The following is a 13,030-nucleotide window of genomic DNA, read 5'->3' on the forward strand; positions in this document are numbered from 1 at the left end:
AAGGAAAACGCCTTGCTGCGATTCCGAGTCTGTGTTAAACTAAGTGGTCGTTTACCGTAACATACCGGGTTTTAGCAGTCCCTACACGTTTGTAACCTAGTTAATTTAAACAACGCCGGCCCAGAGGTCTCGCGCGGGGTTGAGTCTCCCACTTACCGGGAAGATCTGGTTAGATTCTCGGCCAGTACAGGGTTATTTACTGGATCGAGTAACACTCAGCCTGTGTGAAAACAATTGAGGAGCTGTTTGCCTGGGAGATAGTGACCACGGTCTTCAAAACAAAGAATAACGGCAGAGGATTCGCCGTGCTGACCACGCTTAATTACAGGTCTTGGTAGGGTTTTAGCACCATGGAGCTTGTTTGTTTTCTTATGAGTTGTTATAGCTTACAGATTGTAGGCTCAACAACGAGTGACATTACGTGAGATGTGTTGAGTTAAATTGCTACTACTACTACAACAGTACTGCCCAATAGTACTTACATCTTCACAGATGGTTCCCAATTCGATGACACTGTGGGATATCCATATTTACTGCTAACAAACAGGAGAATGTGGTATCTTCAAACTACCACCCGAAACCTCTATTTATACAGCGGAAATTTTAGGTATATGTGCTGCACTTCGTTTTTTTTTTTTTAAACAAGCGATTCGATTCCGCTCTCATCATTACGGATTCCCAAAGTGTTGTCAAGAAATTACAAAATCTCCAGTGGAATCTCCAAACGCATGGTTACTAGTATGACATCGTGGAGCGTACTTTTAACATCTACTCTTCAGGTTGCTCCGTAGCATTTCTTTGAGTCAAAGGACATGGTGGAATTTTTGGCAATGAAAAGGCTGACGTACTAGCCAAACGTTGTGCATCGGAATGTCTACTTAACGCGCTGAAACTCCTACGGATGGAATTTATTCCCACTATTCTACAAGAAATTCGTCACAAGTGGTCTACGAAATGGGGAACATCTCAACTACACAAAGGTAGAGCTTATGCTCTCGTACAACCCAACATCCCTCCTAAGCCATGGTATAAGTTCCATCGGTCACGAGTCAGTAATCCGAATGAGGCTCAATCATGGATCATTCCCTTCACATCTCCATCGCATAAGAGTTTTGTTTTCACCACGCTGCCGATGTCAGTATGCGGAGGATGGAGATCTCAACCACTTAAGTGTGGCCTTTATGAAGCTTCTCGAAACCACTTTCTGTCTGAAATATGTTATCTACAAGTGCCGTTCCCGACCAGTGCTGCATTGGTGTTGCAAGGTGAAAACAATTCAGTTCTCAATGCTGTGATGTTCATTTTGAGAACCGCGGATATAAGCATTCGATTTTGTGCTCATCACATTGTTGCCAGTGTTTTGTTAGTTCTCTCCCGGAAGTGAGATTGTGTTTTTTTATGTACTTGAAGATTGTGGACGATTTGTTTTTTTATTTCTTATATGTACTTTGCGCTGACAATTCATGCGTGTGTGTGTGTGTGTGTGTGTTTTCATTGTACATGAAGGATGACCAAATGTTGTCACAACAAAGGTCAATTAAATAATAAAAAATACTACTACTACTACTACTACTGGAAGTCTCCGTGGCTCAGACGGCAGCGCGTCGGCCTCTCACCGCTGGATACCCTGGTTCAATTCCCAGTCATTCCATGTGAGATTTGTGCTGGACAAAGCGGAGGCGGGACAGGTTTCTCCCCGGGTACTCCGGTTTTCCCTGTCATCTTTCATTCCAGCAACACTCTCCATTCTCGTTTCATAGCATCTATCACTCATTAATATATCACTTTGGGAGTGGCGACCCCATCGTACTTGTTACGGAGATTATCCGTAGTAGTTAGAGGTGAAAGAAGGTGCGGGCTGGAATAGGTCTCAACTACAAAATTAAAGTTAATTTAAAACTGTAACAAAGGTTATATTTTCTTTTCAAAATCAACAATTAACAAAGTATGACAGGTACCAAGTAGCAGATCAACAAATTAACAAATTAGTTTGTTACAAGATTTGGGCTTCGAGCCCCAAGTCTAATTCCTGAGCTCTCAGCTCACAACCGCAATTGCTGAAGGGCAGAAAACCCCAAAGTACGAGGAGCACTTGCTCCTAATTACAATGTTAAGAAAAAGAGCAGACCCGCTCTCAATTTTACAAGCCTATCAAAGGCTACAACAGACTTCATTTCTATCTGCCCTAAAGGCACACAAGGAAACAGGGGTAGTTAATACCCAATCTACTGGGCCTTCGCAGGAAGGAAAACAAAACGGGTTAAGTAAATGGCCCAAAATACAAAATGAATGGAGGCGATAACTTGCACTCCTACACCAAGTTTGTCTAAAACCTATGTGGCGCTAGGCCGATCATACAGGGGCTAATTCCAAGCTAGGGAGGTGACACGTATGAGAAAACTTTACTACATTAAAGAAGAACGGTTATGAAAACGTAGTCGCCTCCTTTTTCAAAAATGAAGGGGAGTTCGAGAGGGTGAAGCACTCTCTATCCCCGCTTTACAGATTTGTAATTTATAGATAGACAGAAAAGAATTTACATTTTAAAAAGGTAAGTTACATACTAAAGGTTTCGAACCCTCCCCGAGAGTTAAACTGCTGAGGTAGCAAGAAATGAAGATGTTAACAGGCCATTACCTTGTAGATGAACTGCTGCTTGAAGAAAGATGCGCTTCCCGCCCCCTGCTACATATTCACACACTAAGAAAGATGTTACTGAAGTGGCCCCGAGACAAAAATCAGCAGTTTATATACCCTCGTGGAACATTCGAGACCTTTCAGGAATGAGTAGACACACCCTTTCGCTTTTATTGGATAGCTGAAAGTTACACATCCACATTGAGAAAGAAAGACACTATTGGTCAGAAATTATTTACAAAAATTAGTTATTGGTTAAATTCAAAACAGGCGGAAAGAAAGGATAACTGTTGCCAACCCCCAAACCACAGAACAAAATTTAGTAAAAACAAAACTTATGAATGCTAAATTTCTTCAAGGAAGTTCATTCCTTTACACCAGAGTGCGTTATCAAAGTTTTGGTAGAGACATCTGTTAGAGAATGTCCAAACTTCTTGATACGGAGCAAACAAACACAAATCAAAATAGACACAGTTCAGAACACTTCAAAATTACCAAATTTACAGTAGTGACGTCTTCCGAAAAACCGTTGAGTTAATTCAGTTTGTTAAAGTTCAGGCTTTCTCCCGTAGAGGAGTTTCAACTGGCGCAATATTTGAATTCGCGGCGTGGAGGTGTACCGCCCGGTACAGTACTAATAGCCTATATATCGTTCATTCATCACTTCCCTGACCCGGGCCTCAAAAGTGGGTTCTTCAACGTGCTATTAAATCTACTGAACGGACCTCTCTCGTTCAAGCACTCTTAAACGTTAACTGGATTCGATCTCGCAACTTTCAACATAGGAACCCTGAGCTACGCAGCTGGTCAGTGTATTGGTAATGTGTGACGATGTAGAACTGTTGTCATATGATGGCGTAGGGTTCAAATTCTTATGCTGTAATCTCGGTTAGTAGGAGCATAGTGTTCTCAAGCCTTCACAACTGCTTTGTAAAACTATTTGCAAAAGTACTAGAAGTACTGTATTTTGTAACCATTACAATTCGTGTAATAATTACGACAAAGCTGGAGCGCTGGCAAAATTCTTGGAATTTTGTGTTGTTATTGTTGTTGCTATTATTATTATTATTATTATTATTATTATTATTATTATTATTATTGTCCGACTCGTTGGCTGAATGGTCAGCGTACTGGCCTTCGGTTCAGAGGGTCCCGGGTTCGATTCCCGGCCGGGTCGGGGATTTTAATCGCTTCTGATTAATTCTTCTGACTCGGGGACTGGGTGTATATGTCCGTCCCAACACTCTCCTCATCATATTCAGACAACATACTACACTACCAACCACCACAGAAAAACGCAATAGTGCTTACATCTCTCCATAGAGGGTTGGCGTCAGGAAGGGCATCCGGCCGTAAAACAGCGCCAAATCCACATGTGCGACGCAGTTCGCACCCGCGACCCCACAGGTGTGGGAAAAGCGGCAGGAAAAGATTATTATTATTATTATTATTATTATTATTATTATTATTATTATTATTATTATTATTATTATTATTGAGGCCACAGCACTAGTTGCAAATAGAGGATTGTGGGAGGCTTGCAGACTGAACACTAAAATGCATAAGTCTATTATTATTAATAATAATAATAATAATAATAATAATAATAATAATAATAATAATAATAACAAATACATCACAATTAGAAAATACCCCTGTGTCAGTGATAACTTACATTAGTGTGATAATAAAGTTAAAAATAATTACACAACAACAACAACAACAAGAATACAACACGCAATTCCATGCGAAGAAAATATTACAAGAAATACTACTAGTTTAACACACAAACACTTGTTTTGGTTTGTTTTGGTTTGTTTGTTTGTTGCGTGGTTCGGGGAAATGATCGGTTTAAACCCTCATCTCGGCAGTTCCGAAGAGGTTTCCCTTGGTTCACTATTTTTACACCAGGGAAATGCTGGGGTTGTACCTTAAAGTCGCGATCGCTTCCTTCCTGGTCCTGTCCTGTCCCGTCCCGTCCCGTCCCGTCCCGTCCCATAGTCACCTCAAGACCTGAGTCGAAGCGACGTAAAACCAGTAGCAAAATATTCATTCATTCATTCATTCATTCATTCGTAAGGTAGGCCTACAGCTACATTTTGCACTTCTATCACCTGTAGTCTACTCTTTACTATCTACAGAAGAATGAATGAACGAACGTAAACTCAAATAATAAGAGTGCAATTTACTGTGTTATTTACTTACGGATCTGAGTTCTAATGTGCGTTACTGTATTTGCTTGTATTTTGAATTTTGCAATTCTTGTAAACAAAGTTGAATGATCACTGTGCTTTTCTTTCTGTTTGTACAGACCCTCGCACGAGCAACTGGCCTCTGATGAGCAGTCCCTTCCCCACACTCCTCATCTGCTTACTCTACGTCTACTTGGTGAAGGTTATCGGCCCACGACTAATGGAAAACCGCAAGCCATTTGAGCTAAAGAGAGTCCTCATCGCATATAACCTATTTCAAGTGTTATTCAGTTCGTGGCTTTTCTACGAGGTAAAATATATCCATCGTCAGTTTTCTTATTTCAGCAGGTATTTCTGCCCGTTTTCTTTGTTTTAGTAAATGTGCTTATTTTCACCCCCACCCCTACCCATGTTGTAGTGGTATAAAGGTGTAAACAGTACGATGCTTCTGCTTTTACCGGAGTATTTACAAGGTGGTGAACTACGGAGCCTTTCTCACAAAATCCTTAATGTCTTAATATTGGCCAGAAATAGGTCTCTCCACCGAGCTCGATAGCTGCAGTCGCTTAAGTGCGGCCAGTATCCAGTATTCGGGAGATAGTAGGTTCGAACCCCACTGTCGGCAGCCCTGAAAATGGTTTTCCGTCGTTTCCCATTTTCTCACCAGGCAAATGCTGGGGCTGTACCTTAATTAAGGCCACGGCCGCTTCCTTCCCTTTCCTAACCCTTCCCCGTCCCACCGTCGCCATAAGACCTATCTGTGTCGGTGCGACGTAAAGCAACTAGCAAAAAAAAAAAAAAGTCTCTCATTAAAATAAAATTGTATTTTGAATTTCCCGAATCCAGTGGCTCTAAATGGTGATAGTTGTGTGTGTTTTGGGGAGAAATATGACCTAACAGGGAACTCTGTATCTTCCAGTTACAGTAATTCTTTAACATCTTTCAGCTTCTTTCTGAACGGACTTTTTATTTGAAAAGAAAGGAATAATGTCGTGTCCATTTTGTCACTGTTTCAAGGAACTGATATTGGGTAGGCTTATCAAAAAAAAAAAAAAGAAAGAGAACTCAACTCGAATGTGTTAGTGGACTTGTGGTGGAATGACTCAGCTTCCCAAGACTCTCGCTAGTACAGTGTTGACTTCTAAAAATATTGATGTCCTCGGTCAGTGAAAAAGAAAAGTTCATTTCCTTACGGGAATGCTGTTTGGTTTAAAAACCTAGACAGGCATAACTATATAAATAAGTTTTGTCTGTGCATTGCTCAGAATTTCAAAAGGATGGTATTTCTGTATCAGTCGTGCCCACAGTAACAAGGAAATGCACTTTTTACTTTTCCGTAATTTATGTATGTATGTATATGTATGTATGCACATGCATCACGAGAAAACGGCGGAAGAGAATTTAATGAAAATCGGTATAAAAAGTCGGGTAATAAGTCTCTACAATCTAGGCCTTTGGCCACAGGGGTCCCGGGTTCGATTCTCGCCAGGGTCGGGAATTTTAACAATTTTATTCACGCTGACTGAAATGGTAGTTTAGGGGAAGGCCTAAAATTTAATTCTCAAATATTTGTTATTAATGGTCGTATCTTAACGAAAATCGGTAGGGGAAGGCGAGGAATAAGTCGCTACAATCTAGGCCATAAATAATTGTATTCACGCTGAGAAAAATTATAGTTTTGGGGAAGGCCTACAATGGAATTCTCAAATATTTGTCATTAGTGGTCCTATCTCAATGAAAATCGGTATGCAAATTCGGGGAATAAGTCGCTATAATTTAGGTCATAAATAATGTTATTCACGCTGAATGAAATGGTAGTTTAGGGGTGGGCTTAAAATTTAATTCCAAAATAATTGTTATTAGTGGTCGTATCGATAAATACTACATAAGTTATGCAGTATTCTATTTCCGATTATTAGTCTTATGCATTGTTACCATACCGGCTATGATCAGAGAGATTCATGAATTTGGATTTTTGTTACTAAGTGCTTATCAGCGCCGAGTCACGAGAAAATGGGTAAACAGGATTTAATGAAAATCGGTATGTAAAGTCGGAAAAAAGGAACTACAGTCTACGCTATAAATAATTTTATAAGACTCCCTAATATCACAGAGTCGAAAGAATACTAAATGTGAAGAGCTACAATATAGAAAGCTCATAAAATTGATCAACAGTAACATTACATTGCCCATTGTTTGTTGTGATGTGCTTTGTCTTCTGTTGCCACTCATCTCCGATAGGTATTGTCCGGCTCCATGGCTAAATGGTTAGCGTACTTGCCTTCGGCCACAAGGGGTCCCTGGTTCGATTCCCGCCAGGGTCGGGAATTTTAACCATCATTGATTAATTTCTCTGGCACGGGAACTGGGTGTATATGTCGTCTTCATCGTATCATCATCATCATCATCATCATCACGAAGCGCAGGTCGCCTACGGGTGTCACGTCAAAAGACATGCAACTGGGGAGCCGAACATGTCCTCGGACACTCCCGGCACTAAAAGCCATACGCCATTTCATTTCCGATAGATAAGATTACTGCTGCGTACCGAGTATTTTTTTAACATTTGCCTTACGTCGCACCGACAGAGTTAGGTCTTATGGTGACGATGGGATAGGAAAGGGCTACGAGTGCGAAGTGAAGTGGCCTTAGCCTTAATTAAGGTACAGCCCCAGCATTTGCCTGGTGTGAAAATGGGAATCCACGGAATAACATCTTCAGGGCTGCCTATAGTGGGGTTCGAATCCACTATCTCCCGGATTCAAGCTCACAGCTGCGCGTTCCTAACCACACAGCTAACTCGCCCAATCGTGCAAGTGCAACAGTCTGCCTAAATACTGGCGGGAAGTACCTGGGGAGTTTGGTAACTTTATTCTTTAGCATGCCATTCCTCTGTTTAATAAATTTTCCGATACTACTGGTACATAACACACTGGTTCATCATAGCATTCGAGCTATTCAATCCCTACTTTGAGGCACTGATTGGAATGAGAAGTGTGCATATTTAACGGAATAATGGCAGAGAAGTGTTCACGGCTGTCCGTGGCCTGGTCATTCCAGCTCTGGAACTTTGGACTGTTAGATCGGCACCGTAGTACTGTTCGTTAAAAACGAGAAAATGTGTAGTTTTTCATTTGATCGAGTATTTTATGTGATAACATTGCATTTAATTGCTACTTTCCTACTGACGATTTTGTAATGACCTATGCTGACTTCAGTTAGGAAAACCACAGTCAGTCTTTCTGAGAATCCCGTAGCGAAGCACGGGTACATCAGCTAGTTTAATAATATACCAGGTGAATCAGCTGCCCCTACCAGTATTTTGTTCTGCAGCCCAAAAATCATATCAGATCGTCGTGAAGTCTATACTTCTCTGCTAGCTGATCGTGGACCGTTCGAAAAATGACATCCTTGCAATAATTTATTGAACACCAGTCTCTACCATGTTAACTATACCCTCATCATGTGTAGAGATCTGTACCCTTTATTTACAATCCGATTCATGTGATTACCCTAAAAAAGAGCTTTCCTTATATTAACGCCAAGTTATTTACAGTGATCCTCATAAGGAACTTTCACCCCATCAAAGCATTAATTAAAACTGAAAGTACTTTTCTATTATTAAAACTCTCAACCTGACTTTTAACCCAGTGTATAATCATACCATTGCCTGCTGCCCATCTCGCAACATTGTCGAGGTCTTTTTGCAGTTGCTCACAATCTTGTAACTTATTCATTAATTACTCTATAATCCTCTTATCTGATCCTACTCCCAATTAAAGAAGGAAATCCCACGTTAAAGCTATAAAACATACATTGTAACTTATGACAGAGAAACTTGATACATTTCATTGTTCAACCTTCTGTTGAACAAGAGAACAGCATTTGTGCTGCTGTGGAGGTATGGAAGATGTGTAATATAAAACTGCTAATCTGTGGAATTAATACATCGCAAATACCGGCACTGTACTAAATACTATCAACTTTCTAGCCAAAATAGCTTCAAAATATCTTGCTTTACATGATTTGGTGAAAAGTTCAGTAAATCAAGACTTTCATATTACTTTAAAATAAAGGCGCTATCTTAAAAACATCTTAATAGGTTAAGACATGTGAAAATAGAAATGTAACTGAGCTCACATTAACTAGAAGTTTGCTATTAAATATTGAAACATGAAAAAATGTCCAAGCACCATTTGACTTTCTGCTGTTGTGCAGATGACCTCGTACTGTTGACACTTTAAGATATTACTACATTAATTTTAATGTGTGTTATTTTCCTGTTCTTAAGTTTGCTTGGTTTATTCTTGTGCATGTTCTTTACCTGTGTGTAATTGTAAGTATTGTAGATACGTACTGAAATGGTGGTGGCCTCTTTTTGGAAGATAAAATTGTACAGAAAAGTGTAAATTCCGTATTTTAAATGTGAGGATGTTTGTCGTGAAACTGAACGCAGTTTGAAGACAACTGCCCTTGAAAATCAAACTGCCAATGGGTGAAATGTATCCATCAAGGGAACGAACATTTAGCCTACTTCTTAACTTGAAGTCTAATAATAATAATAATAATAATAATAATAATAATAATAATAATAATAATAATAATAATAATAATAATAATAATGTTATTTGCTTTACGTCCCACTAACTACTTTTACGGTCTTCGGAGACGCCGAGGTGCCGGAATTTTGTCCCGCAGGAGATCTTTTACGTGCCAGTAAATCTAACGACACGAGGCTGACGTATTTGAGCACCTTCAAATACCACCGGACTGAGCCAGGATCGAACCTGGCAAGTTGGGGTCAGAAGGCCAGAGCCTCAACCGTCTGAGCCACTCAGCCCGCCAACTTGAAGTCTAATGCAGGTCTTTCAGAGCATGTAAACTCCAGTCGCACACCTTGCACTATACTCTAACCTTTACAACATAATACACGAAAACTGTTGTTTCTTTTTTTTAATTAAGGGCCGTTCTTTGTTATAAAAATAACCAAACATTTTTTCAAACCACATTCATTTTTAGGTTTCACACGCGTTTCTCTTTCTACATAGTTGTCCTGTTTATTTAGGCACTTGTCATAACTTAAAACTAAGTTTTGAAATCCCTCTTTAGAGAAGCCTGCCACCTGCTTTGACAGCCAAGAGTTAACGGCCGTTTTCACTTCTTCATAGTCGTTGAAGCTCTTACCGCCAAGATGACATTTCAGCTGCCAAAAAAAAAGGCGGAAATCGCTCGGAACAAGGTCAGGCCTATACAGTGGGTGATCCAAAAACATCCCACCTGAAAGAGTCAATCAGTTCCTGAGTCTGGACAGCAGTGTGGGGCCTTGCGTTGTCGTGAAGGAGAAAAAATCCCTTTGTCAGCATGCTGAGTCTTTTGTTTTGAACCGCACGTCGGAGACCTAGACACTTTGAGGAAAATTCATTGAGAAAGAGTGGTTATCGTGAATTTTCGTGTCAATTGCAGTCGCCAAATCTCCTGTGATCACAAATGGTTGACCTGAGCATTCTTCGTTATGAACATTTTCACGGCCATTTTTGAACTCTTGCCCATTTTCGAATTTTACCTACGTTCATTGCATACACCTCGCAAAGCTGACGATAAATGTCTGCAGCCTACATGTTTCTTGCACTCAAAACATATTACAGACCGTATCTCTCACGCGGAGGGCAACTCAGTAATATTGAACATATTAAAAATGCACAGTTCAATGTATAGGTTAGGTTCATAGCGGCAACGGACTCCTGTTTGTTCACAAAGGATGCTGGGAGGTAGCGCGCACGCTTGTTGCGGAGAGCGCGCCAACTGTGGGATTAAAATGAAACGGCCCTTACTTAAAAAAACATACCTTGTACAAGTAATATGATGACTTGGCCACTCACTGGTGGGTTATACAAGAAAGTATGTCAGTGGTCCCGTTCCTTAGAGAATGAAAATTGAACGATAATATGACAAAGGGAAAGAAAACCTTGAGATTCGTTAAACGAACCGTAACTGAAAGCAAATACAGTAGATAATACGCGACACTTACGGATTTAACCTTGTTAAAATGGGAGGCAACCTTGTTAAAATGGGAGGCAATTCGACGGTGGCGCTCCTAGTGACTTGACCTGAAAAGTCGCGCTAAATTCAAATATCAATGGAAATGCATATACGAAAATGGATAAACTAATTACGTCCAGAAAGAAAGTATTATTGAGATATTAACTTAGAAGTTGCTAAAGCAATTCTGGATAAATGAAGAATTATTTAAAAGGTTATTATTTAAAGACTGAAATTAGACATACAAACAAGATGTCAAATGGACTGCTGTGTAATGGCTTGATCTTTCATTTATGCATTACTTTTTTTGCTTTAGCATTCCTGCCTGAACTTTTACGGTTAGATTTGTCTTTCTTCTCATTTAAAAAACATTGTATCATCACATTAAGACACTTATCAATAAAAATATCGGCACATTTCTTACACACATGATGCAATGAATTAACATTTAAAAGTTGGACGATTTTCTTCTTAACATGAAGCCTACTAACAGTAAGAAAATCTATAAAATCCCGGCTTTAATCTGAGAAGAGGGATAAAAGAAAGAAAAGTATGAAAATGTTGTCGATAGTGATGCTTTGGGGAATATTTAATTACAATTAGAGTAAAAATGTAACATACCCTTGGCTGTATAGTCGAGGATTTCTAAATTCGCTGGCCTGGAAATGATCTGACCAGATCTTATAATTCTTATATAAGCGTAACGTCCCTTCTTTCTTGTACACTTATCTAAATCACTTCTGTGACATTTCAAAACCCACAGATCACACCTACAACACATCGGTATTAAAGGTTAACTGCTGCACTATACAATAAAATATGCTTATTATATTTTAAGCCAGTTATAATATGGGTCAAGCAGGTCAGAAAATTATGAAGTACTATAAAAATCTCTTTGTCACTGGAAGAATATATATACAGACACAATATTACTTACATTTTCTTGTCACGAGGGAGGCGAAATAAAGACCGCGCATTCTTCTCTACTTCATAGTTACTGCAGCCAAACACAGCACATACCTTTCCCCTCATGTTCAGAGGAGATATCAAGGAATGACACATGCTACTATTTAATTATGTCAACTCACTGAAAACGCATAAATAACACCAAAAACTTAACACACAAATACACGTGTTCTTATGACAATCAGTAGTTCTCAGGTCTACCTGCTAGAGAGAGCTCTAATAGCTGTCCCTCGATATCTGAGTGTCGCGTATTGTCTCTACAGTATTTGCTGAAAGCTTACGGGTTAGGACAACTCCTTCAACTCTGATAGAGAAAAAAATATGTTAAAAGAGGGTAAGTAATTGAATGTCAGTCTAAAATGTGAGCATACATAAATGATACAATCAGTTGTGTACTAGTGTTTTCAAGATTTATACAGACAAGAAGTTGATAATTTACCTCACGGTACGACCGCACATCTCAAGAACTCGTAGCGACAGGGTTGCCACCAATCTTTATTTTCCCAGGATTTTCCCCACTCTGAACAACATCTCCACTGTCCTGGATGAAAGTCTTTCAGAACTTGAAAAGGTCCTGAATTCAGTTTATCCAAGAATTAATTGTATACCAAATAATGGATGTTACAGGATTTAATGAGTTCAACGAGTGGAAAAATTGTCAGTCACACTGCTCATGCTTTGAAATTATTACTTATTTAATGGTTTGTATTGTGTTAACAGCTTGATGCTATCTTCTGTCCATTGTTGAGTGCAGATCATTAACTTAGCAAGTGTGCATAGCATTATATTTGTATTGGATCTAAATTAAATTGCAAAGATATTAAAAATTATTTTTGAGAACATGTAGGAAGTGCTGATGGTCAGGGTGATCAAGACTGAAGTAGTGTGTATGAATATTCCAAACTAAAAGGCTAATACTCTGAAGCTTGGGTAAGTAACTTCAAATTGTTAGAAACATATATGGATGAATCGGGTGCAAGGTGTAAAATGTGTACCTAATAAAAAAAATTGTGGTACATGGAGGACTAATTGATATTAAGCTGTATTCCAGCAGAGTTCGGTACTTAAGTGTAAATGAGTTTCATTAAATGAATAGTTATAATGTTAAGCTGAAAGTAGTCTTAAGTGAAGAAAAATAAGAGCTCTGGTAGTACTAGTAAAAGTTTACCCTTGTGTTAGGTACAACTTGTCAAATA

The 13,030-nt window shown here is 39.3% G+C and overlaps 1 protein-coding gene across 3 annotated transcripts in view; it reads left to right on the top strand.

Moving 5' to 3' along the window:
- The window catches only part of LOC136864037 (very long chain fatty acid elongase AAEL008004), a 367,556-nt gene that overhangs the window by 274,226 nt on the left and 80,300 nt on the right, over positions 1-13,030 (top strand). For all 3 annotated transcript variants that reach the window (XM_067140558.2, XM_067140556.2, XM_067140555.2), the window contains exon 5: positions 4,949-5,139. In XM_067140558.2, the coding sequence (XP_066996659.1) occupies positions 4,949-5,139 (191 nt within the window). The remainder of the gene's footprint in view (positions 1-4,948; positions 5,140-13,030) is intronic.

The sequence above is a fragment of the Anabrus simplex genome, chromosome 2 (assembly GCF_040414725.1).
Source record: "Anabrus simplex isolate iqAnaSimp1 chromosome 2, ASM4041472v1, whole genome shotgun sequence".
Classification (NCBI taxonomy): Eukaryota; Metazoa; Arthropoda; class Insecta; order Orthoptera; family Tettigoniidae; genus Anabrus; species Anabrus simplex.